Consider the following 26,964-nt stretch of genomic DNA (forward strand, 5'->3'; position numbering starts at 1 on the left):
CTAAAAGAATACTTTAAAGTTTCATGAAGGACATAAAGTAACATCTCTCTTAAAAAAATATATAACTGGAAATGATGATTACTTTTAATGCTTTACTATAGCCTATGACCAAACAAAGCTATAATAGATATTTTGACACTTTTTAGAACCAGTTCATAAAATTGATCTTGAAACGTTATTTAGTTTTGAATTTGGAAAGTTTCAGTAATATGTGCAGATTTCCTTCACAGCTTTGAAGTGGAGTGTTGCGAAGACATTTAGCAATAGCGATAAGATATTGAACATCTTTCTTCAAAAGTGTTTTGGAAAAATATCTGTGAGCTAATTTCATTTACATTTTAATGCTAACATATTTCTAAAACAATTACCACCCATTAAGTAATATAAAATATACTTATAACAAATGAGATGCCTTTCAACTACATTCTTTAACTATGATCCTAATATTATTTGTGATTGTCATTTAATAATTTAATGTCCTATAGGATGTCCCTAAACAATCTCTAGAACTTAACTTGGATATATATGTTTTGAGTCTTTGACTAAGACATTATATACAAAAATTTAGTTCAGATTTTTATGAGCCTTTTTACCAATAATCAAAACCCATGAACTCTAAAACATTTTAAGCCAGAAGTCTTTCTTTATGATTGTTTCTGTATATTTGCACTCTGCCTTTTATGAAATAATACCACAAACACAAAGGGAATCTATATTTAACGTGAGATATTTTTATGCACATCTTAGTGAAGATGTGTTACATATTCCACTACAACCAACTTCTTAGAAGTGGTCTAAATTATTTGTTTTTTTCCAGTGGTTTTAAAACATTATTTATAGATTAAAGCTATTTGTGCTGGTTTTAGATATTTTAGATAAGTATTTTTATTGTAATAGTATTTAATAGCATCATAAAGAGCATTAAATTCATAGCTCTGAGCCAGCTAATATTCTGTGCATTGCATAGAAGTTATAACTCTCACCACATGCCTTCCCACTATTTCCATGAGCAGCTAAATTTATAAATCAGTGTAATCTAGCATAGACAAAATGTAAAAGAATGTCTGTATCCTAATATTGGAAATCAGATTAATACAAATGCAAATTTAACCGGTAAATATATTTTAAATATATATCTTGCAGGGAGGAAAACAAGGTAAAGCAGATAACTATGAATGGAAAATGGTTAAGTGTTGCTTCTTGAAATTATTTTATTCTGCTAGTCCATAATTGTAGAACATATATATGCAGCTTGACTACAAAGTTCATATCTTCATTTACATATGATGACCTAAAAAATTGCATTTCTTAATTTTCTTGATTTCTTTTCTTTATATTAGTGAAGGTATTATATTCACAGGAAAAGAAGAGAAGAACATTTGTTTAAGGGGAAATAATGTAAGATAAATCTTTGAGACAGGTCTTGCTCTGTTGCCTAGGCTGGAGTAGAGTGGCTCGATCATGGCTCACTGCAGCCTCAACCTCCCAGGCTCAAGTGACCCTCCTGTCTCTGCCCCCCAACTAGCTGGCTATACAGATGTGCATCACCATACCCAGTTAATTTTTTTCTTTGTAGAGATGAGGTCTCACTTTCTTTCCTGGGCTGGCCTTAAACTCCTGGGCTCAAGCAGTCCTCCTGCCTCAGCCTCCCAAAGTGCTGGGATTATAGTCTTCAGCCACCATGGTTGGCCTAGATAAATTGTTATTATATTTTGCCTTTCAAGAGAAAAACTAAAAGAAGTAGAAACAGATTTTTTTTGTGTTTGCCTGAGTTTATTTCACAGGTGGAAATCAAAGATGGTCTTAATGTATTTTTGCAGGATGGGGAGACATTGACTAAATTATATTTTAAAATATTAGCAAAGCCTGAAATAAAGTTTATTCCAATTTTGCAATTGTATATCAGTGTTAGAGAATATATAATCCTGTCCAACAACCCTAAAGTGTTTGATGTCATAGCATTCCCTATTCCTAGTCATCTTTTTAATGTGTCCAAGACACTCAGAACTTACCATTTTGGAGACAACAAGAATAGATTGGTTTAGAATATGCCAAGCTGCTGTTGCATTCCTAGTCATTTAAACACTTTGCCTTTGAGGTTGTTATTTTTATGTAATTTTAACAGCATAGTTTACATACGGTCATCGTGTATAAATTAGGAAATGCTAATAAGTACAATAAAAATAATTCATGTGCTCTAAAATCTCATTACCTTGAGAAGCCACTGTTAACTATTCAGTATATATCCCTCCAGATAGTGACATTAATCATATAAATAAACATTGTTAACAGAAGTAGATCGTCCTAACATATTCTTTTCTTACTTGCTTTTCTACTCAAAGATACATTGTGCATATTCTCTGTCAGTAAATGTACTGCTGGGCCATCATTTTTCTGGCTGCTGAATAGTCCATTAAATGCATATATAATAACTTAGTCGACTATTCTCAGTTGCTGAGGCATTTAGGTTATTTCTTTTTTTTATTTTAAATGAAATAATTTTCATTTTATTTTAAAATGAAAGTTAGCAGTCCCTTTTACCTCTGTGTTCACACATGTACCCAATGTTTTCTTCAAGTAAGTTCCTAGGAGTGGGCATTTGAATTATGTTACAAATTGTGTTGCAGAAATCTATACTCATTTGGAACTACTTTAGAATCACCTGGTTTTACAGAATGTGAATTTCTGAGGACTAGACAGCATCTGGCCTCATTCTGACCTAAAATGTATTGAAATAGTATTCACCTGTGTAGTGAGGCTAGCTCTCTTCTTGGAGTCACTGTTGAAATTAATGGGCCACCTAGTAGCTCATTGGGCTGGCATTAACTGCATGTTGCCTATGAAACCATGTCAGCAGCTGTCAGTGAAATGGTCCAACCCCTCACTTCCTGGCTGCCCACCGAGTATACTTCAGTCATTTTCCTCAGTTTACTTTTGCTCTTTTCATTGCACACCTTTTGCTCTCCCTACGCATATTCTATTCTTCCTGCATGTTTGTACGCTTGTATGCCTTCACATATTTTGTAAAAATAAGAGTAAATGGATGTCTTCATATTTTAAATTTTTCAACAATATAATTTTTTCTTAACCATTTGCACCTATTCTGCTAAGAAGTATCAAGGCAAAGAGGAAAACTCAGATGTTCCTTGTAGGAAACGTAAAGTCTTGCATCTTGTTTCCCAGTGGATTGCTCTGTACAAAGATTGGTTACATGAAGATGAACATTCAAAAATGTTTTTAAAGGTAATCCAACATTTCCAGATATTCTTTGATGCCAAATAACTGATTTTATTTTTAGTTATGCATTTTAAAAATCTCATTTGTAGGTAACAGTCATTCAGCTTTCTTGGTGATAGTCAAGTTGTGATTCAGAGAATATATGTTTATTTTGACTTCTGAAGCTTGATATTCTCTATCTAAAAGTCATGGAAATTTTGATTGCTAATGAAATAATTAAGGAAGGTAAACCAAAACATTCAAAATTTGATATAGCTTAATATGTTGATATTCATTATAAGTTTAAAGTAACCAGTTCTCTATATATAATATTTGCATAAAACATTATTTATCATTTAAAAACTATATTGACAATATATGTTTTATGAAACATTTGTCAGACGTGGTATACTTTGAGAATTTTAAGCAATAATTTGTAAAATATATATAATCTAGTTTTACATTTAGAGTGAGACAAACTGATTTATTTTTTTCTAATTAACAGGCTTCAATATCTTTTCAACACAGATGATTATCTGGAGAGATGATTAGTAAGACAGTTGGACTCCTTTGGCCACCAAAATCATGTTAAGTCTGCAGGTTAGGACAGAGAAGGAATACAATGGAATTCTAGCAAGGAAGAGTTCTAGTTCAGAGTAGGCAACTGCCTAAATAGACTCAGCCTTTCATGAAGGAAACCACTTTGAATTCAACATTCAGTTGTCATTTAGGCATCCAGTTAAAAACGAGTCTAACCAACTCTTTAAACTCATGTTGTTTTCAAAGCAACTGCTTAATTTAATTCAATTGACTTTTTTTTCCCAAATGATTATGTGGAATTGTGTGTGTGTGTGCGTGCGTGCGTGTGCGTGTGCGTGTGTGTGTGCGTGTGTGTGTGTGTGTGTGTGTGTGTTGAGACAGGGTCTTCCTCTGCTACCCAGGCTGCAGTGCAGTGATGCGGTCATAGTTCACTGCAACCTCAAATTCTTGAGCTTGAGAGATCCTTGCACCTCAGCCTCCTGACTATCTGGGACTAAAGGCATGCACTACCACACTCAGCTAATTTTTTCTTTTTAGTAGAGATGGAGTCTTGCTTTGTTGCCCAGGCTGGTCTCGTACTCAGCTCAAGCAATCCACCCTACTCAGCCTCCCAAAGTGTTGGGATTACAGCCTGAGCCACCACACCCAACCTATATTATTACTATTATTATTTTTTTTTTTTTTTTTTGAGACGGAGTCTCACTCTGTCACCTAGGCTGGAGTGCAGCGGCGCGATCTCGGCTCACTGCAAGCTCCGCCTCCTGGGTTCACGCCATTCTCCTGCCTCAGCCTCCCGAGTAGCTGGGGATTACAGGTGCCCGCTACCACGCGTGGCTAATTTTTTTTTTTTTTTTTTTGTATTTTTAGTAGACACGGGGTTTCACTGTGTTAGACATGATGGTCTTGATCTCCTGAACTCATGATCTGCCTGCCTCGGCCTCCCAAAGTGTTGGGATTGCAGGCGTGAGCCACCACACCCGGCCTATTATTTTTTAAGATATAGAATGGGCTGGAAATCTCTAGTAGCCAGCCAGCTAGGGATCTCTAGAATTCTCTTTCCAGAATTTCCACCTATGGCCCTGAAAGCGGATAGAAAGCCATGGCAGTTGAGAGAGGAGCTATGAGTTATGATCCCACTCTGGATCTCATTGGCACCTGGTGAAACCCGTACATTGTCCTGAATCCCTCCTTATTTCCTGTGTTAGGATAGCCATGGTATGAGTCTTAATCCCAACAAAATGGGCATTCAGCCACTGAGCTGTCATTTGTCTTTTTTCTCCAGACCATATATAGGAATGTACTGGATGATGTTTATGAATATCCAATACTTGAAAAAGAATTGAAAGAATTTCAAAAGATACTTGGAATGCACCGTCGTCAGTAAGTATTTCATTTTCCTAATTATAGTTAATGAAAGAAAACAGCAGCAAATATGATAGAATTTGGAATGCCTTACACATAAAAGTTGATTTTGAACATTTTGACTCAGATTCATCTTGATGCCTTAGCTTTTCTAGTAGTAAATTGTGTGTTTTGTTCTTATAACTCAAAATGAAAGAACACAGAATTCAGCTGATTGACTATTGTTTTAACCCTGTTCTATATAGTAAAAATAACCTGGGCCATAACAACCCGGTGCATAAAAACAATTAGTAAATTATTACTTAATTTTAAAAGTCTGTTTAACTTGTCATTTTGGGGCTTGTAACTATCTCTATGGAATAGGGAGGAAAAGTTTTATAAATAGGTCCCAGGGAGTTGTGGAACATTTTATTTTATTTTATTTTTTGAGACATAGTCTCACTCTGCTGCTCAGGCTGGAATGCAGCAGCGCAATCTCGGCTCACTGCAACCTCCACCTCCTGGGTTCGAGTGATTTTTGTGCCTCAGCCTCCTAAGTAGCTGGGATTACAGACGTGCACCACCACACCTGGCTACTTTTTGTATTTTTAGTAGAGATGGGATTTAGCTGTGTTGGCCAAGCTGGTCTTGAACTCCCAACCTCAGGTGATTCGCCCACCTCAGCCTCCCAAAATGCTGGGATTACAGGTGTGAGTCACCACACCCGGCCTGTGGAGCATTTTAAAAGCTCAATTTTATGGGTTCCCTGAGGTTTCTTTATCAATTTAGAAAGACTTTAAAAAGCCATTTACTCAATGACTCTTGGCAGGTCTAAGTGTCCCCTAGGTATCTGTCATTAATCTTTCAGATTGGCAACACCCAACTTTACTATTAGTGATATTACCGTTAAGTCCCCTTACTAATTTTGGTAAAAGAAAACATCAAGTCATTCAGTTTTCAGATTTAGCCACAGAGTTCATCTAAAAGGAAAAATTGTTATCTGATTTACAGTGTAGTTTATATTTCATAAACATAAAACACATATATTGTCAAGTTGTGAAAAGCTTCTGTTAAGATTTCAACAGTCACAAATTGCACCTCTCATAGAAAATGTTAATTCAAGCCTTTCAGATTACTAATTTGTGATTTAAAGCTTGACTTAATTTTAGTAAAGGGAGACCTCATTGCAAATTAATCTGAGGTAGCAAACCATGTATATAGACCTGAATCATCAAAATCTTACATTGAGAGATTTAAAAGTAAAGTGCGAGTTAGCACTGTACCTTAGAGATGAATGTTGTAAATGTTGGTGGTCTTCTTTTGTTACAGTCTACATTATGTTTCCATAGCCTAAGACTTATATGAAAATATGAACTAATAAATGAAATCAAAAAAAGAAAAAAGGACAACCTTGTCCTCAAAATAATTCCCCATATGGAAATTGCTCTGTGCTGTGAGGCAGACCTGTTACAGCTGGGAAACTTTAATTCATGGTTTAATACATGTAAACACATTTCATCAAATACATTAATGGAAATTTAATACATTCCATTTTAAAAACCTACACAAAAATGGTAAATAATAAAGTAAAATAAGAAAATTATATTAAGAAATGATTCTTGGTAGGCACAGTGACTCACACCTGTAATCCCAGCACTTTGGGAGTCAGAGGTGGGAGAATCACTTGTGTCCAAGAGTTTAGGAGTTTAAGGCCACCCTGGGCAACATAGTGAGACCCCGCCTCTTCAAAAAATAGAAACTTAGCTGGGCATGGTGGCACATGCCTGTAGTTCCAGCTACTTGGGAGGCTGAGGCAGGAGGATCACTTGAGCCCTGGAGGTCAAGGCTGCAGTGAACAGTGATCACGCCACTGCACTCTAGCCTGTGTGAGAGAGTGAGACTCTGTCTCAAAAAAAAAAAAAAAAATGATTCTTGTCTATTTTGATAAGATTATGAAATAGCTTTAGATTCTAGAGTAAGATTCAAGCCCTAAATGTAAAACTCATGACTTTTTTTTCTCTAGCCCCAGTACACAAATAGAGGAGAAAGTGTTTCTTTCTGAGAGCAAGATCGATACCTTTAATTTATAGTTCACCTAATGATGTATGAAATTGGCCCCAGTACTGGCTCCTTCATAAGTGCAGGTGGCCTTCAGAGGGCACTTGAAGGTGGGCATCTGCGGAGATGATTGGAGATGGGCAGAGTGTTCCCAGTTCCACCACACAGAGACACATCCTGGAGAAGACATGCCTTAGCTGAATGACTTAGCTATCTAAATAGCAATAATTTCACCTAAAATCTGTCACTATCACTGTATGAGAAAACTTATTTATATGGACTGAATATTGCAATTTTTAAAAATCCTTATTTCTGTGGACTGAGTTCCCATGGACTGAGCAGATCCAGTTCCTCTCTCACTTCTGAGCTTCACTTTCTATGGGTAGAAGGCAAAGTATATCTGTTGAATCATAACTTCTTTACTTCCTGGCTTATTTCAAATTCAGAGCCCAATGTCAAATGTGTTGTACATAGTGAATTAATGAATACTGTGTTTTATTTTTTTAAAGAGCAAAATCCTCTGCCTAGTGCTGGAAAATTAGTCTTCCATAATAATAACTGCATTATTCTGGGTTTGGGACAAAGACTGACTTCTTGCCATTTTTCCTTTCAGCACTGTAGATGAATATTCACCACAAAAAAAGGTAAGCAGATGCTTCTATACCTAAAATTAGGTGATCCGGTTTGGAGACCTTGTCTTGCCTCCCTTGGCGTGTTTCATAATTAAAATGAATACTGCCTCGAGCAGAACACGACAAGGTGGGGCGCCTGGGGCTGCAGCTTCCCTGCGCTTTCCTGCTTTGCTTTAGTTATCCCTGTGCTGGTGCAGATCCGATTTTAGCTGTGTACCCTTGGCTTTTTGACATTCTGCTGATTTTGTGGTGCATTTTAGAGTCTTGGGACTCCCTGCTATCCCTGGAGTGATATAAATTTGAATTTTAAAATGTTTATGTCAAAAAACAAAATGCAGGTAGGAGGAATCTTGACTCTAAGAGGAAAGAAGTCTTGTAAAGAAAATATTTGCACTTTTAATACAACCAAAAGAGAAGGTAGTAAGTGGGAATGTGTTCTCAGTCCAATTTGATGAGGGGGAAATATGGACTGAGATGTCAGGCACAAGTTTGGGAGACACAGCTATATCAGGTGGATAATCATAATGAACAGTATGCCTGTGTCCCTTAGGAAAATCATTGTACTACAGCAGAGACATTGAAACCATCTCAAAGTTGCTTCTGTGAAAAATGTAATAGCAGAGGATCGGATTGTGATAACTTATACCTTATAGGTTAATGTTGGAATGGGGAAATGATGTTTATCTCAGGAGACTCTATGGATGTTTGTAATAGCCAGATGTGAAAAATCATGCTGCAGGGAATAAATATAGGGGATTTTGGCCTGCTGCTGGCCTTAGCCCAGGCCCATCAGATTGCTCAGAATCTCCACCACCCCTTGCATTAGTTGAGGCGACTCCCAGTTTATTTCTCCAAGATTGGATGGGTGGATTTCATATTAAAAAAAAAAATTGGCTAGCTCTTTTGGAGCATGTTGTAAACAGCTATGATTTTCCAAAGGGCAGGAATGCATTCATTCATTGTTCTCTTTCTCCCATCTCACAGAATAAAGCCCTTTTCCACCAATTCAGTCTTAAGGAGAACTGGCTCCAGCATAGAGGGACTGTGACTGAAACGGAGGAAAGTGAGTATGGTTTGAAGTGAGGGTTTGGGGGTGGGTAGCAGTTAGCCACCATTTTTCTCCTACATTGGCATATCAGCTTGACTAACCTTCATTTCCAGCCGTCACCCCTCAGATAAGCATGTTAGCATCAAATAGCATGGTTTTTCTTTTCTTTCTTTGAGCATTATGGTTTTCTTAGATCACTTAATACTGTACCAAGCACCAAGGATACTTACAATTTGGGAAGCAAGGAAAGGAGACAATGCCTAGAGCCTCCTTGCATTCTTGAGAGGAGGTAAAAATGAACAGGAAACTCAGCCTTTTCCTCCTAGAACCATCTCCTCCCTGCCTTCATCAGCCCATTGCCTATGACTAACTGGAAGGATCACCAAAGTCAATGTACAGATTTGGGCTGAGTCAGTCCATGACTCAGTCCACAAGAAGAAACTCTTATGGAGAGAAGGCTGTACGGTAGAAGCTCCTTGCAAGGCCAGGCTGTGTGGGCAGTGCTGCCCATCTACTGTGTCCTCAGTCACTGCTTATTTGCTTGAAATAAGAAATATTAACAGTGGTTTTCTCCTTTTAGATAAAGGTTGAGTCAAGTGCAGAGCTGGAAAACACAGCAAATTAAAATTTTAATGCAATTGTGACTCACAGACTCTCTCTTTTGACTCATCTTTCTTCATATGCTGAAATTCTGAGTGTGATCATTTAATATTTGCTCAATTACTGGAACTTGAAAAGAAGTCACAAGGATGCTTATTACATTAGATAGTGTTTGCATATAATGCTGCTGATAGATGGTTCTGTTGGCTCATATTAAGTGTCATCCATACCAAGTGAAAGAGAAAATAAAATTATCTAACTTCCTAATTCATTCGTTGCTGACCTTCCTTGCCCATTTGTCTTAAAGTTTGATCGTATAGTTTTCCAAGCTGAGCTGCAAAGAGGCAAAGTATTCAAGGCCCCCAGCCTCTTTTTGTTTATCAGTTTATTTAGCAAGATGTAAACTTACCCTGCATATAGTGGTTTATAGACCAGATTTTGCCTTGCTTAAAAATTCCATCTTCCTATGGAAGGAGGAAAGCCTTTTTCTCTCTCACTAGTCTATTGGCAAAACACAAAACAACTATTTGTTACATGCTGTTGTTTTAGTGACGTACCCAACCAAACCAAATATGTCAAGTGTCTCCTGGTGGTGTGTTTACTTTGAGGTTCTATACATATAAACTCATAGTTAGACTCTTGCTTCATTTGTATTTCTATGAAAACATTCCTGGGTTTATTTTTGTGGTGCCATTTAAACTGCATATAAAATTTCTCCAGAAGCTTCACTCTCAATTTTTTTGCAACACCAAAGAGTAGAATATCTAGGTGTATTATTGTCCTTCTGTCTATTTGAAAGAAGCTAGTGCATTTTATACATTTATAGTAGCTGATATAAGAGGCAATGTGTCAGTTACTTCCATTGCTATTAAAACAGCTTCTGCTATTAATATCATAAAGAAAACATTTTTCAGGACCCATTCACCCTGATAGTGATAATGTCCTAGTAATAATTGTTAGCACCACAGACAATAAAAAGGAAATTAAAAAGGCTAGAAATGTGACCTCCATTTGGAAACTAAATTCATCACTACCTTGATGGGAGAAATGGAGTCATTCTTAAATGAGTGAGAAAGCTGAACTCAAAAACCAAGGCAGATAACAGATTTTTAGATAAGCTTATGAGAATTCTAATAGCAAAATACGGTGTTCTTGATTGAGCCACTGAGATTGTCCTGAAATGGAGTGTAAAGGAAAAATTTATGAATTGGACATTTTAATATGCAGCTTTGGGAGATCTCAGCAACTGTCAAAGAAGGGATTTAAAAATACAGTCTGTGTACCACAGATTCCACTGTATTATGGTCAGATGGTTTCTACAATGAGTACACACTTGTGTGACTCGGGTCTCTACATAATGAAAAGATTAAATACTACTTGTGCTTGTTAGCTGGCTTTATAACGTCTGAGTTTCATGTGTTTGCAAGCACACATTTATAGACATATACCCTCAGGTGCTCATGTACATATATAAAAAATCTAACTCTATATGTGTTATACTGAAGAGAATAGCAAGGTGGGTGGATTTAGAAAAGTTGATCAAGGTGCCTTGATTTGGAAAAGTCTATACCTCGTGACCACTGTTCTCTGTTTCCAAACAATTCTTTTCACTTGTGCAGTTTTCTGCCATGTGTATATAACAGAGCACTCCTATGTCAGTGTGAAGGCAAAAGTTTCCAGTATAGCCCAAGAGATCCTAAAAGTCGTGGCAGAAAAGATCCAGTATGCAGAAGAGGATCTGGCTCTGGTGGCCATCACATTCTCTGGGGGTAAGTTGTTTTCTACCCTTGAATATTAATCTTTCACTGATCTCCTTCAAAAGGAGGGAGTTGGCATTTTTGTAGAGTAAAAGTGCAGCTCCTCCCTTCTGGGCCCGCAGCTGGATGACCACAGTAACAATAAGAAGCTGCCTACCAGAAGTGTTTCCATGACAACAGTTGGGTACTGTGGGATACTGAATTTCCTCCCCAAGAACTGAATAGAGAGGCATGCCAGTGTTTTGAAATACATTATAAAGCTTTTCATATTTTGTACTCTAGATAAGCCTTCTATTTTCCTATTTAAATTAACCTGGGAAATTGCTAAAGAGTGAAATTACTTTGGGGGGGAGAAAAAAGGAAAGATGGCCTTGAACCAGTCCTATTGCGGGCTGACAATTTAATAGTTAAAGACTCCCTATTGAAAGACAAACTGTACAATAAGCTGAAAGCTCACACGGCAATATTCCTTTAGGTGGACGTGGGGAGTGAGGCCTGGTTACAGCTTCTCCTTCTGTTGGGCCTTATTTATCCTCAGAGAATGGTTTATTGTCTGTTTTGAATAAGATCACACAGATTACAAGCTGACACTATTGATCTATGCGGCTTGAACAGACCCCTTCGTTTTCACTGGAGCCTGTGAGATCTCAATGTTGCTGGCCTCCTTTTTTGGTTTGCAATCTTTATTTAATATCTCCTTAACCCTGAGAAAAAAGTACAAAGAAAGTGACTTAGCATCAGTAGTTGAAAAATGTGAGCACTGTGTGGGCTAATTAACCAGAGATGCGGGCAGGGGAGGGAAGCAGATTAACCGCATTCCTGTTTACCCTTTGTTATATTCTGCAGTTGGGAGATGAATATCAGAATATACTTGAGGGTAAAGTATCTTGTTCCTATGGCTTTGTTGCTCACAGGCAGGTAAAATGGTCCTACAAGCTAGTTGATTACATATGCAAATGAAGCCCTTCTCCCTGGGCCTAATACATAAGAATCCCTGCCCCTCTCCCAGGGCTCTAATTGTATGTCTTAGCAAAACGTGTTCTAGAAAAAAGAATTTGAGAAACATATGGGCTAAATGAATTTTAATCAGAGAGTGGTTCGATTTTTAATAATATATTTCAAATAGGTATGATAAATGTATGTTATGTTTAATTTTCAAGTGACCAAAAATATAAAAGGATTTTAAACAGTATTAAGCTTTATCAATACTGCTTAATTAAGCAGTATTAAGCTTAAGCATCCGCCTCTCAAGGTAGTACCACTACAGAGAGTGATCCTGGGGTCCCCATTCAGACAGAAGGTGCCAGAGAAGGAAGAGCTGAATGAACCCTGCAGCAAAACTGAGACCTGTCTCCTTTGGGAGCTGACTGAGAGTCAACCCAGGGCCTCATCAGGATGGGCAATAGCGTTGTAATGTGTATAGACCCATTGCTAATCATCCCTAGAAATATCAGCATATCTCTTGAATTATCCCACAGATTTGGCAGTGTGCCATTATTTTCCATCCTCTACTTTTTTCTGTAGAGAACCTTTCTGCCTGCATCTTTTTATCGCCCAAACAATAATGTTTTAACAAAGAAAACAAACTCAAGAGCTTAATGCATTCCTTGTTCTAGTTACATAATTTTTAATAAATTATATTTTAGTCCTACTTCAAAAAGAAATGGTGAGTTTTTTCTTTGTTTTTGTCAAAAAAAAAGTTTTAAGATATCAGAGATGTTAGAGGTTTTATGGATTTTTCTAAAAGGAACAATAGTGTCATTCTCATAGCTTTAGTAGGTCTTTAGCTGTTTTTTACCCAGGGTAGTTATACATATGTAGTAACAATAAACTACCCAGTTATTCAGAAGTTAAAATTCTATCAGTTTTAATCTTTCATAGTATAGTGACAAACCTGAAAATAAGGGGAAAAATGTTTCTCAGCAAATGGAAAAATGCTATCAGAAAGCCATGACATTTTATTCTATAAAGTGTGAATGGCTCTCGTAAATTCAGATTTAAGGTATACATAGGCACAGAAAGGGCTGCAAGAAGTTATAGCTGAACAAAGAAGGAGCAGATGGAACCCAGGAGATGGAACTTCAGAACCCAGCTGTGTGAGACCATCCGCTATACATGTCACCAGCCCAACATTATAGTACTGTGGATCTTTATAATGCTGGGCCATAAAGAATATATTAGATTATTATTTGTGTACTCTGCATTAAACAGAAATGTTCAAAACAACACTTTGCATTTGGGCCAATTATCTAGAAAAGGCATATGGAATATTGCATTTCCCAATCATGCTGCATAACTGAACAGCTACCTTAGGAGAAGTTGATTGTGTCACAGTGAAATAAACTTTAATATGACTTTAGTCTACTCCCATATGCATTTTGTAGTTAGGAGGAGGGCATTTTCTAGGAAGAAAGCTATTATGTTATAAGACGGCTCCAATTGTGGTAGAAAATGGTCAAAGGATAGGAACAATTTGCAACAAGAGAAATAAGATAGAGAAGGAATATATGAAAAATATTCAACCTACTAGTTAAGAAACACAAAGTAAACAGAGAATCTACTTTTTGTTTTAGCAAAATAGTAAACTTACCAAAAGTAATGATCAGACTGGGTGCAGTGGCTCCCGCCTGTAATCCCAGCACTCTGGGAGGCCAAGGCAGGCGGATCACTTGAGGTCAGGAGTCTAAGATCAGCCTAGACAACATGGTGAAACTCCATCTGTACTAAAAATACAAAATTAGCCAGGCGTGGTAGCAGGCACCTGTAATCTCAGCTACTCGGGAGGCTGAGGTGGGAGAATCACTTGAACCCAGGAGGCAGAGGTTGTGGTGAGCCAAGATTGCACTAGTGCACTCCAGCCTGGGTGACAGAGTGCAACTCTGTCTCAAAAAAAAAAAAGTAATGATCAGTGTTGGTCAGTGTGCAAGTTTTATACCTATTTTTTAGGAAAATATATTGTCTTTCTTTTTTAAAAAATAAAAATCAGAAAACAATTTGGTAGTTTATATCAAAAACTTTAAAAATATTCTTTCCCTTTGACCTAGTAATTCTAATACTGGGAGTCTGTCTTAAGAAAATCATTTATAAGCAGACAAAGATTTAAACATAAGGATATTGACTTCAGCAATATATATTATGACTGCTATAATAATAGATCCCATTTACCAAACCCCAGTTATGTGCCAGGCCCCATTCCAGTACTTAGCATACATCATGCCATCTAATTTATATGACCAAAAAAATTAACCATTAAATGTTCAACAGTAGAGGAAAGATTAAATGATGGTATAATGAACTATTATATAACCAATTAAACATGACATATGTAAATAATTTTGGTAAGTGGATAAAGTGCTTATAAGAATATCAGAATATAAAACTATGGAATAATTGCAAATGTATATGTGTATCCACAATAGTTATAAATGCATATGTATAAATCATTGCAAATCAATGCAATTATTTATGTGTGTATATATACACATGGTTATATAAAAATCAGAACAAAAATAGACCTAAATGTAACCAGTGTTAACATGGTATTGTTATCTTAGATGAGTAAATTTTACTTTTTCTCTTAAACTGTTCTGTGTTCCAAACAACGACTAAATGTTATAGGAAACAACTGCAAGAGGACTCCACTTTCTGGCCACTGAGCAGTGAGAGCTGTTTGTGATGCCACTGGTATCATTGTATAGAGTGTGCAGAACTTAATTAATCCACTTTAAGTTCTATTTACTTTTAAGTATTTTTCTTTGGCAAGTTTCACTTTTTAAGTGTACTGTGTAGGCCTACTGCTGCTACTGTTGTATTTCTGATTATTCCTTTTTTTTTTTTTTTTTTTGCAAATAAAGAAAAGCATGAACTTCAGCCGAATGACTTAGTCATCTCCAAATCCCTCGAGGCATCTGGTCGAATATATGTCTACCGGAAAGACCTGGCGGACACTTTGGTAAGGACCTTCAGCCTTGTATTTGAAACAAACAGGCCAGGTGAGGTGGCTCATACCTGTAATCTGAGCACTTTGGGAGGCCAAGGCAGGAAGATGGCTTGAGCTTAGAAGTTTGAGACCAGCTTAGAAGTTTGCGACCCTGTCTCTACAAAAAATTTAAGAATTAACTGGGCATAGTAGTACACACCTGTTGTCCCTAGGTGTGTGCTGAGGTGGGAGGATCTCTTGAGCCCAGGAGGTCGAGGCTGCAGTGAGTTGTGATCTCATCATTGCACTCCAGCCTGGGTGATAGGGTAGGACCTTGTCTCAAAAAAAAAGGAACACACATACCCCATAAATGTCAGATCAAAGCATAGGTTTTATGTGTTTATAATGAATGTTAAAAAAAATTAAATTATTTCTTCCCTTATCCAATGATACGATTCCCAAGTAACAGTACTTTTACAAATCAAAAAGGGGTTGAGCAATTCAATTCAATCCAATCCAACTTGAGGAATTCTAAACCCTGCCTAAGTGAAACCCTTTCTAAGACCCTGAAATAAGGGATTTGAGACAGGTGACTCCTTCTCCCATCGAATTTTAATTTCATTTCTTCTTTTTTGGTGAGTATATGAAGATGAGGCTGAGAAATGCATCCTAGGTGGATTTAAGGAGAAAGAGACCTTTGTTTCAGTACGTTTGGTACACTTCATTCCATTCCCTTGAATAAAAGCATGGATGACCTGCCTTCTCTGTGTAGAATGGGGTCATGGTGATGGGGCATCAGCTGCCACTGAAGATAAAGAGTCTGGAGAAATGTAGAACCCACACTTTAAGTTACTTTCAGTCCAAAATTTAAGAACACATATGCCTAAGTGGGTGATTTCATTGCTGCTGTGGTTCCTAAAGACCTCAGTCCTGGGATTGGCTTCTGAATAGCAGGACCAGGCTTCAGATCTGTCATCTAGAAAAAGTGGGCTCTAGCAGATTGCGATTGTGTCTGGAACTCAGAGTCCCCATCTCTTCCTGGAGCCATCGCTGGAGCGGGTCTTTCTTGCTGGCTCCTGTTGTATGTATAATTGAGAAATCTGCATACCACGTGGGTTAACCCAAACTACTGATAATAGTTTTATGTCCAGATATATGTCTACTGGAAAGACATTTTATGTAATGTTGTCTGCAGGATATTAAGCTATCATAATAATGTTCATCACTTATTACCAGATCTGTATGTGCTGAGTAATTTACATACGGCATCTCATTTAACACTTCCAGTAACCCTACGAGAGAGGCTGAGTAACCACTCGAGTGCTTGGATTTTTAAATGCAATTATGTGTTTGACTCTGAAGCCCCTGCACATTCCTTCCATTTGTGCATGGCTGACTTGGACCTTTCCTGTGCTGTCCTTCAGCAGGCCACAGTCCTGTGTAATTCCGTCAGTGAAACATAACCAACTGGGTGCTGCACAGCATTTTTGAGTGAATAATGACATTGATTTTACTGCTCCCCATGAAGGAGGACGATCTGACATGTAGCTACTGTGGGGCTTGTTGCGGTAGAGGAAACCCCCACTCTGAATATCCTCCATGCCTCCTCTGCCACCCATACGTGGCCTTCTCAGGTAGCTCCCTCCTGTGCATCCCCACGGCTCAATCTACCACTGTCCAGGGCCACCTTCAGAAAAGAAGGCAGGCCCGGGCAATGCCTTGATGGAATAAATAGGTGCTGTGAAATATGTTCCTAGAGAAGCCAGACTCCATCCTACCCTCAAAAGCTTCCCCTGCCAACTCTTGACACCACCTAAAATTGTCCTACTGGAATCATAGATTTATATATTTCATCACCAAAAGATGTCAGTTAAAATCTAGCATTGTAAGGGAAGAATAACACATGAAAACACCAGTACCTACTATCACTTTCAGATAGATTAATCTTAGAAAACACGAATTAGAGCACTGAAGGAATGAGATAGAAAAATTTAATGTTCCTTGGCAAGGGCAATGGACAACCTTGAATAAATAGGTTATTCAACCTTGAATAACTAGAGTTAATAACTCGAGTTGGGTAAGAGACCCAATTAGGGAGAAAATAGGGACAAAAAGCCAAGTAGAAATATCCTGACACCTCCAAATTATTAAGCAGGTATGTGTGTTACTTCCTCACTCCGGGTCTTTCTTTGAAAGTCGGCAGTAGAGTCTGTCTGGTCTTAGCCTAGCCAGATCAATCCCTGAGAAACCTCAGCTTTTCCTCCACCTCAACACCTCTAAATTTGTTAGCTGGTTCGTTTGGTCATTGCTTTCCGAGCACCACACTGTGCCCTACACTGGGGATACAGAGACAAAGTGAACCTTGACCTGCTGCTGAGAGGACTGAGTCTGTGGGAAAGCTCTGTGAAGATCTTCAGTCATTAGGTTTTTTAAAAAAATAGGAAACCTTTTCATCAATGTAAAACTTCTAAAATGCAAATAATTTATTTTTCAGTTTAGAAATATGGATTAATATTTGGCACCTGGAATATTCCCTTTATCCTACTATGTCATTTATTTTTGCAAGGTTCCTTCTGTTTGTTTTAAAGTTATTATTCAAATCTAACGCTTCAAATGGGAGAATTTATATTTTCATTAGAAAACATCAACTATTTTGGAAAGATGCCAAATAATCTTTTTAATAACTTTGGTGGTGAAATAGATTGAGAGTTGTGATGGCATCTAATACTTTTATGCCATATCTTAAGGAAATACTGTTACCAGCCTCATAGTTGTTAGGCCCTATTTACATAGGGAAAGCAGTTGATACTTAAAATAATAATCTACCATGGGATATAAATGAAATAATTTCTATTTTTTATTTCATGTTAAAATTTTTTTACTTTCTGTGGGCACTTTAATAAAATGTGTAAATGTGTGTCTGGGATGAGACTTGCTAAACATATTTCCTGTAAACGCCATGTCTGTCTTTATTGAAGTGCACCATGACATTTCTTTTGTTTGTTTTTATACTAACCCTGCCGGCACATTAATTCTTACCAGAAGCCAAAGTGATTTCGGGGCTTTCGCTTTCATTATGCTGTCTGCCAGGGCAGTGTTTTATAATCAGATTTGTGCGTGCGTGTGTGCGTGTGGGGGCAGGGGAGAGAGATGGGGGAGGAGCGGGCGAACTCACTGAAGTATCATTGATCACATTCCACTGTTCTCAAGACCATTTCCTAAATTGGCTGTAACTCACTGAAGGTGAACAGACCAGGGAAAATATTAAGTGCACTCAGAAAAGATTACTTTGCTAATCTGAGTTTCTAGTGCCTTTCTACAGCTGGCCAATGCAGTGCAAAACATTTGGGAATTACTGAGGATCTTTTTGCTTCTGTTGGTTTAGAACCCATTTGCAGAAAATGAGGAATCACAGCAAAGGTCGATGAGGATTTTGGGAATGAACACTTGGGATCTTGCTCTGGAATTAATGAATTTTGATTGGAGTCTATTCAATTCAATTCACGAGGTAAGTGAGGAGTGAAAAGATAAAGTACAAATGCTGTTTTAACTGTGACTTCTTTGTGAAGAATATCAATGCATGCAGTGATGAAATTATGCTAGAATAACGTGGTCCAAAAGATATTTGGGGACTTGAAATATATTGAAAGACTGACTCAATTCTAAAAAAATCAGAATATGTGAGCATGCTTTTATTTGCCCCTAGTGTGAGCATATGCTTGTGTAATGTATAAATATGCTGTATTTCATGCATATAAATATATATATGTATTTGGAGATGAGGCTGTAATGGGGTTGATGAACCATTTTATCTTCGATATTGATAGGTTTATTTTTTCCATGAAGTTTATGATAGTTGTACAAGAATCATATTCATATTTATGTATGTACACACATATTCATCTTTTTACTTAAGAACATTCTACAAATTTAGACTGCATTGTAAGACTTCAAGTAATTTTTTGAAAATTTTGGATATATTTCAAGTTTTTAGGTCCATCAATTTTTCACTTGAGGACAGATTATAACATTTTTAAAAGAATAGATTGGGAAATAGCAAAATGCTACTGACGATTCATGAGTACATTTGTCCAGAGGAAACCCTCACAGGAATCAAGAGATGAAAAATGTTAGAGCCCTCTGCAACCATATGTTGCATTTGCTTCGTCATGTAGTGAAATTTTTCATTCTGAAGTGGCCTTTCCTTCTGAAGAAGGAACCTCATGCCCAATTTAGAGACCCAAATGTCCTCATATTTTCTCATTAAACAGATTTCAATATTATGATCAGAATGTGAGCAAGTAGTGAATTCCTTCAGGCTAAATGACTTGTGTCTTTGAAAGTGTTAGTAGACTGGGATATATCCCTGCTTATGCAGTGGAAGAATGTAGATTACCTCTGTAAAACACACACACACACACACACACACATGCACACAAACACATTTAAAAACAAACCTCTTCTATTGCTTTGCATATGATCCATCTATATAAATAGTTACTGGTCTTGTTTGCTTTCGTAAATTATTAGACCTTGCCCTAATCTCATTCTCTTTCCATTTATGGTTTGACAATGTTTTATATCAGTGGTTTTTAAAGAGCAGATACTCAGACCAGCATCATCAGCGGGACTTGGGCACTTGTTAGAAATGCAGATTTCTGGCCCTTCCACACCCCCACAGGATCAGAAGTTCTAGGGGTGGGATCCGGCAATCTGTGCTTCAGCAGTCCTCCAGGTGATCCTGATTCACACTAAAATTTGAGGACCACTGTCTTAGAGAACAGACCTGTGAGGGTCTGATGTGCACCTTAACAAATACTAGTAGTACTAGCGTTCATTTTCACTTGAATTTTTCAACGTGACAAGTTTGGGAAATTTGGGGATTCCTTTTATCCTATGATTTAAACTTCAGGATATCTTAGATTTGTATATAAAGATGTCTTCCTTACATTCTGAAAAATCACTTATATAAGGATTCTAGGTGAACATTATTGAATGAGGCACCTCTAAAACTAACTCATTTTGAATTTAATGTATTACTATTCACCATATTCTCTGTTAGCATATTAATAATATGGGAGGGACTACCTGAAGTAGCTCTTAAAATCTGACCGAGCTTTGTATCAACCATACTTTGCTATAAATAAACCCTGGCATGAATACATTTTCTTTCAGCAAGAGCTGATCTACTTCACATTCAGCAGACAGGGAAGTGGGGAACACACTGCAAACCTCAGCCTTCTACTCCAGAGATGCAATGAGGTCCAGCTTTGGGTGGCCACGGAGATTCTGCTCTGCAGCCAGCTGGGCAAGCGAGTGCAGCTGGTGAAAAAATTCATCAAAATTGCGGCTCAGTAAGTTTCTAGTGTGAGAAGTGCCATTCCTCTAGTCTTCTTGAGAGAGTACATTGTTTTTCTTTCTTTTTTTCTTATGTGATAAGGGTTGGGATATAAGCGTATAATATGGAGTTAAATGACCAAATGGCTGAAAAGGTCCATTTTTGAATATTTATGTCTTTGCATTTCAAGTATTTATACCTTAAAGTAAATGTCAAAATATCAGACAGAAGCACTATGCTCTCTGCCTCAGCACTAATAAGCAGGCAGTACACATATCCTTCATCCTGCAGCTGAACTACAGTGTGCCTGGGTGAGCTACAGGAGGCAAGAAAAAAGGGGATGATGATTTGCAGAAGTGGCAATCAGGACCTGCTCATTGCTCCTTGAGGCCCACAGTATGAACTTTTGCGAACTCGTTCATTAGAAGGCCCTGCACTGGCTGGCCCCACCCCCTGAGCCTCATCCCTGGGTGCACCCCATGCCCTAGCCACTCTAAATGTCTGTCTCTCCCATGAGCACCATCTTCCAACCCTGAACACTTGTTGGCTTTGCCAAGAATGGCCACTTGCACCCAGCAAAATTGCTGCCATTCTTCAAGACCTCAGTCAAATATTACTTCCTTCCTGAAGTTACCCCTGATTTTCAAATGCAGGGGTACTACTTCTGCTACTGCCTCTACTTCCCCTCTGCACAGATATGCTTTTTACCTTCTGAAAACTTATTATATTTATTAAATTTATCTGTTTATATAGGATTTCTTCACTAGGCTGTGTTCGCTTTCAAAGAACAGGGGCTTATTTCTTATCAATCATTATACCTGGGTGCGTGGTACAGAACTTGGTAAATAGCAATGACTCAGTTAATGTTGAATGAAATTTTAGTAACTTGCTAGGAGCGTCTCTTAAAATACCAGATTCATATCAAGGGTCTGTTCTTTGGACAGCTCCCCAGCAGAAGCAGGGAGCATGAATCAAAATCTTCCCCAGCTCCTTTTACTTCCTGGGCTTCCAGTTTTATTTCTCCTTTGTCTTCCAAAGTAGTTTTTATATCAAACAGTTTTCAAGTACATGTCAGTGCAGCATATTCAGAAACTATATATTGATCACTTATATCTACAGATGTGTACAAGGTAGTGTGGGGAAATCAGACTGAGTCTACACACAGTTCCTGCCTTTGTGAGGCTTGCAGTGTGTCAGTGGGTAATTCTATATCTCAGCTGGCTCCTGTGCAAAATAGAATGGGAGAATGCCCTAGAAGAAGATCTAAGTCTGTTGAGGCTTTAGAGGAGCGAGAGCTCATACCCCAAGGGTGTGGGAAGCAGGATCAGGAAAACATTGGTGAAGGAAGTTGCCTTTGAATCTATTTGAATTCTGGGTGGGATGTGACAGGTAGGAATTCAAAAGACTACACTCTCTGTGGGAGGCCAACTCAGTGGAGACAGTGAAGCAGAGCCTGTGGTTAGAGACAGTAACCTCTTCTGATTTAGAGTGGAGGGGGATTTGTAAGAAAGTTGTGGGAGAATGATCTGCAAAGACAGAGGGGACCACACTGTAAAATATCTTGAATTTCAGATTGAAGGGTTTGAACTGAATTGAGAAGGGAGAAGGGATTTTTTGAAAGTTTTTGGGTGGGAGACATGATCAGAGTTATCTTTCAGGAAGGTTGGTCTGAAACTAGTACATTGAACTATAGCAAAGAGACCCCAAGAGTAGGATAATTTTTCTTAGGCAAGAAGAGACCATGGAGATTCCTGACCTGGTATTTGGTGTGACTGGGCATGGAAGGATAGATAACAAGATATGCCTAAATCTTATTGATTGCTTTTATGGTGAATGCTTTTTTAAAAAAAATTGGCCATTGTGTTCCAAAATGACTTGTAAAATTCCTAAAGGTGAGGCTCTTTTGGGTAAAAAGCTTTCTTATAAATGCTAATTATGTGGATAAGTGGGAAATTAATGTTCCAAGGAGTAAGATGACACCACCCAGCTCAGTTCCCACTATAAGATTATATCTATCCTCAGGGAAATGAAATATATTCACATCTTCTCCATATGGCCCCATGCTCTTGAATGCTTTATGGTAGTGGTCTCTATCCCTAACCCGTGGAATAGAATGCCAACAGAAACATAAAGTTAAATTCCCTGTAATCATGCTAGTAGGAATAACCAAGGGAAAATAGGAATTTCCACAATCATGAAGCGTTTTTCCTGCCTGAGGCATCCTATTTGCATATTCATGTTTCCCCTCCTCCTCACCATCCCCATCCCCCACCTCTGTGAATTGAGTGGATTTTATTTCCTCACACAAAGACAAAAGGAGTGTTTGCTGAACTGGAATGTTTAGTGTCAGACAGTCTGTTCTTATCATGGAATGAATGACCCTCCTTAACAGAGGATTCCAGCCTGGAATGGCATCTAATATTTGCACTGTATCAATTTGTCTTCTCCAGAAAGTATGTCTGTATGAATTCCTTTTTTTTCTTAACAGATTTAGATGTTAGTTATATGTGTGTTTTTATGGGTTTTTTTCCTTAAAATATGACTAAAAGAGAAAGCTATATGGACCAGGAAAATTGTTCATGAGGAGCTAAAAGATAAAAAGATGGGAATTCTAAGATTTCACATAGATAAATTAAGCTCAATAAAAAGTAGAATAATAGACATCTTTATAATGAATAATGATAAAACCATTTCTCCAGAAGTTCTTGTTTTCTACTTCAGCAAATGCTGTTTAAAAGGTTTGTTGTGTACTAGGAACCTGGGTGATGGGCAGAATATAAAAATGATTAGACATATGCTGTAGCCTTAAGGAACCTACTATCTAGCAGAGATTGCATAAGCAGTGGGGCCTCCATCATATCCTAAGGTGAAGGGACCCAGGGGTAAGAGAGACTTCCAACTGGAGCTTCCAGCAGGGGGATGGAGCAGTTCTCACTGACCACAAGAGCCTCTGCAGAGGAGGCTGGTATTTCAAAACATCAACTGAGGAGAGGGCACTAACTCAAGTCTGTTCTAGCTGGTGGGAACGTTCAGGGTTGTGAAGAGTCAGAAAAAGTAAAATGAGGCAAGTGAACAGCAGGAGGAAGGGCAGTCACCATGTGAAAGCAGTGATTCTCAAATGCAGGTAGGTTTCCCAGTCACAGACTGGGAGGTATCTTATTATAGTTTATTCATGGAATATACCAAGCAGGGTCTACCCAGGAGAAAGTTGGCAAAAAACCACGTAAGGGGTCACTTGGATGAAGGTACAGGGCCTCACAATTACCAAGGAACTGATGGCAGAGCCAAAAGCTGGACAGGAGGACCATGAGAGGGACAGACCATGCCCAGTGGAGGCTCAGCAGCAAGCTGCCTGCGAGATGTGTGTCCACCCCAGATACCTTCGGCATGAGGTGTGGAGGCAACACGGCCTTTCTAGGTTCCACTGTTCTGGGGATGGAACTTCTAGAATGCCCCCAGGCCTGAGCCTTCCTTGCTTGGAGCCATGTGCAGCTGGACTCAGGCAGTACCTAACCTGTGAGGCCGGCTCTGGGCAGGCCAGTGTAGGCAGGGCCTGCCAGAGCACAGCTGCTGTGGGTCTCCCTACTTACTCCACAGCTCAGCTTATTCTCCTGATTCTGAACTAGGTGATCTCATACACTATGTATGCAACTGGGAATCGGTATAGCTTTAGGGGACAGCGGTTTGTAATATGTATCGAGAACCTTTAATGTCTTCACAGCTTTTGACCAATCATGGAATGACTGGAAGTCCAACGTAATGGGAAAAAAATCACAAATACAGTAAAAAGTTGTATATACAAGAAATTTATTCCAGCATTCTGTGTAACAGGGAAAATTGAAAATCATTGTCCACAATAGAGGAATAAATTATGTACTATGCTCTTTTGATAAAATATTACATAGCTGTTAATGATAGTAAATAATCCATAGTATATAATATAACATGGTATTTAACTGAAGAAGCAGGCAAGATCTGCACTATTCCCAGATTCCATGTGAGACATTGGTGGAGAGGTCAGAAGGGATGGCATCTGAGGGAAGCTAAACAAACATCACAAGTCCCCTGATACACACTCTGCTTACTGCTAAGTACTTCATATTTTTTCATAGTAAACGATCAAGGGAGGGTAATTTTTTTTTATTATTTTAAAGCCCTATCTCAGAGAGGTTGTTTTCTAATGCTCTCCAGATAAAGGAGTGCCTGGAATTCACAGGCTATTCTGGCTGCCCTGAAATCCCGAGCTCCCGCTGCCACTCCAAGCCCTTTTAGCTGGCTTTGGAAATTAGTGGAATATTGACCAGTTAAGTCTCTGGGCATGATTGATGTTATGCAGAGTGGATAGCCTCATGAAGTGAATGGAGCTCAACATGATCTTATTTTGCATTTCATTTCCTTGTTTAACTGAGAAATGTGGAACAGTATTCCCATTAATATATGCCATATTTAAAATATATACATATTATAGTAGCTGTTTTGTTGGTAGCAAAGAAAATGTGCCTAAATATAATGGGAGGGGGAGCTTAGACCTGTGAGGTGAGAAGGGCTTGTCTGTCAAAAAATGAAAAAACGTGTTTTGATGAAGGAGTCGGGACTAGTGAACTGTTAAAAGGAGAGTGGGGCATATATAAAGAAACATGAATTTAAAAGAGTGCTCAGCTGAAATTGTAAATGCACACAACATAGGTAAAAAAGGAGGAATCTTGTGAAATATGAGGAGGGTGTCAAGAGTACAGATCTTTTCCTTTAGGTAAGGGTGAGCTGAGGTGTTTGGCATCATTTCTTTGGCATTAGAGACAGCTGAAGGGCAGTAAGAGGTACGTAGGCTGTAGAGCAGAATTCTTGAGCTCTGTGGCCTAGGAGAGTCTTTTCAGCTTTATCTTTTGTGATTATCTGGGGAAAGAATGTTTCCTCAAAGTGTCCTCTACTCTCTTTTATTTTATAGCTGCAAAGCCCAGAGAAACCTGAATTCTTTCTTTGCCATTGTGATGGGTCTCAACACTGCTTCTGTCAGTCGACTGTCGCAGACCTGGGAGGTGAGCCTTGGAGTCCCATGGTGAGGGGCACATAAAATGGAAATAAAGTAACTTACATGGATTAAATGAGATAAGTACTACTAAACTAAAAATGTTTGAAAGTCATATGTCAAGGTGGTAGGGATCTTTTTGATCAAATGGTCTTTAAACGGTTGTATAATGTGTCTGAACTAGATAAAAATGGTAACGTGCTCCCCAGCTAGAATTAGTCTTCCCCTCTGTCCTGCCTGATAGTGCAGTTCTCGTTCCAGGCTGGTCCCCGCAGTCTCCCTGCATGATGATGTGTGCTCAGAAGTGCGTTTGCTGTGATGCTAATGAGTTTAAGCTTCAAGGCCTCTCACTTGCAGGGCCCCTGGCAATGTGTTCACGTGGATGATGTGTATTTTTGTAAAATTTGTGAAAGCAAAGTAATTTTATATTCTTTTTCTTAAAGAGGATCCACAAAACGTTCTAAAGTTTCAGACCTCCCACATCCTGGCTCTGCATGCTGAAGGCTGTTTGGGTTCTGAGATGCAGAGGCCCACTCAAGTTCGCACAAGGTCTGACGTGTGGACTGTGACATTCATGTGGGAAGACCTGAAACTGGGGATACCCCTAAACTTAGCCAGACACAGACGCAGGACTCTGCCTCACTCATGGTCCCCTCACCATCCTTCCTTGGGCTTTTGTTTCCTTTGCTCTCCTTTCCTTCCTGACTGGCTACCTCCCTATGTACCATTTCTCCCCTCATCATTGCTCTTTAAGCATCATGCCTCTCCCTCTAGCCTGCGTGTGGCTCACTGTGGTCTCCTCAGCCTCCCTCACAGTCCTCTCAGATTTAGTTCCTACCACTGACTGTGCCATTCTCTTCATGGTTCCCAACTCAAACTCCTACAAGAGAAAAGCTGATAGGCCAGCTGTCTTTTTCTCGGAATAGGTCTCTGGGCAACCTGTGTATTCGCTTTCTTTCAGTCAGGGGTCATACCCTGAAAGAATGCACTGTGCTGACCCAAGGGTCAGAGTCAGTCCCCCTTAAAGGGACCCAAAAGAAAAAAAATGAAAGCCCCGCCTGCTCTGCTTAAGCAAACAAGACCTTCACACACAAAGCAAGATGAAAGACATGGGTGACAGATGCCACGATTCATTAGAGTAGGAGGAAAACAAATGGCTGGCAAGGGTCAGTGGGGAGTGAATTTGAATTAAACCTTGAATGAAACTGATTTGGAAAAATTGAGAGGAGAAATAACTCAATTAGATTCAACCAGCTTATGTTTAATCTGTGCATTGACTGCCTGCTACGTGCAGAACACTGCATCAGTGCCATGGCAGACAGGAGATGGCTACATGAGAACTGAGCATGCCTGTGATGACAGAAGTCTTGGACCAGGGCAGAGCAAGTGGAGGGACTCATTCTGCCTCTGGGTAGCTGAGAAAACTCGAATGAGAAGCCTCAAGCTGCAGGGCCTTCGAGGTCCTGCAGTTACTGGAGTTACTGGAGTG

General features: G+C 38.7%; 1 protein-coding gene across 3 annotated transcripts in view; it reads left to right on the top strand.

Annotated features, from left to right (window-relative positions):
• Positions 1–26,964, top strand: part of RAPGEF5 (Rap guanine nucleotide exchange factor 5) — a 239,947-nt gene that overhangs the window by 192,748 nt on the left and 20,235 nt on the right. For all 3 annotated transcript variants that reach the window (XM_024250329.2, XM_063726054.1, XM_054559399.1), the window contains 9 exons: positions 3,099–3,243; positions 5,039–5,136; positions 7,769–7,799; positions 8,772–8,850; positions 11,055–11,204; positions 15,047–15,144; positions 18,497–18,619; positions 20,287–20,465; positions 25,395–25,485. In XM_024250329.2, coding sequence (XP_024106097.2) covers positions 3,099–3,243; positions 5,039–5,136; positions 7,769–7,799; positions 8,772–8,850; positions 11,055–11,204; positions 15,047–15,144; positions 18,497–18,619; positions 20,287–20,465; positions 25,395–25,485 — 994 coding nt within the window. The remainder of the gene's footprint in view (positions 1–3,098; positions 3,244–5,038; positions 5,137–7,768; positions 7,800–8,771; positions 8,851–11,054; positions 11,205–15,046; positions 15,145–18,496; positions 18,620–20,286; positions 20,466–25,394; positions 25,486–26,964) is intronic.

Source organism: Pongo abelii, chromosome 6, assembly GCF_028885655.2.
Source record: "Pongo abelii isolate AG06213 chromosome 6, NHGRI_mPonAbe1-v2.0_pri, whole genome shotgun sequence".
Lineage (NCBI taxonomy): Eukaryota > Metazoa > Chordata > Mammalia > Primates > Hominidae > Pongo > Pongo abelii.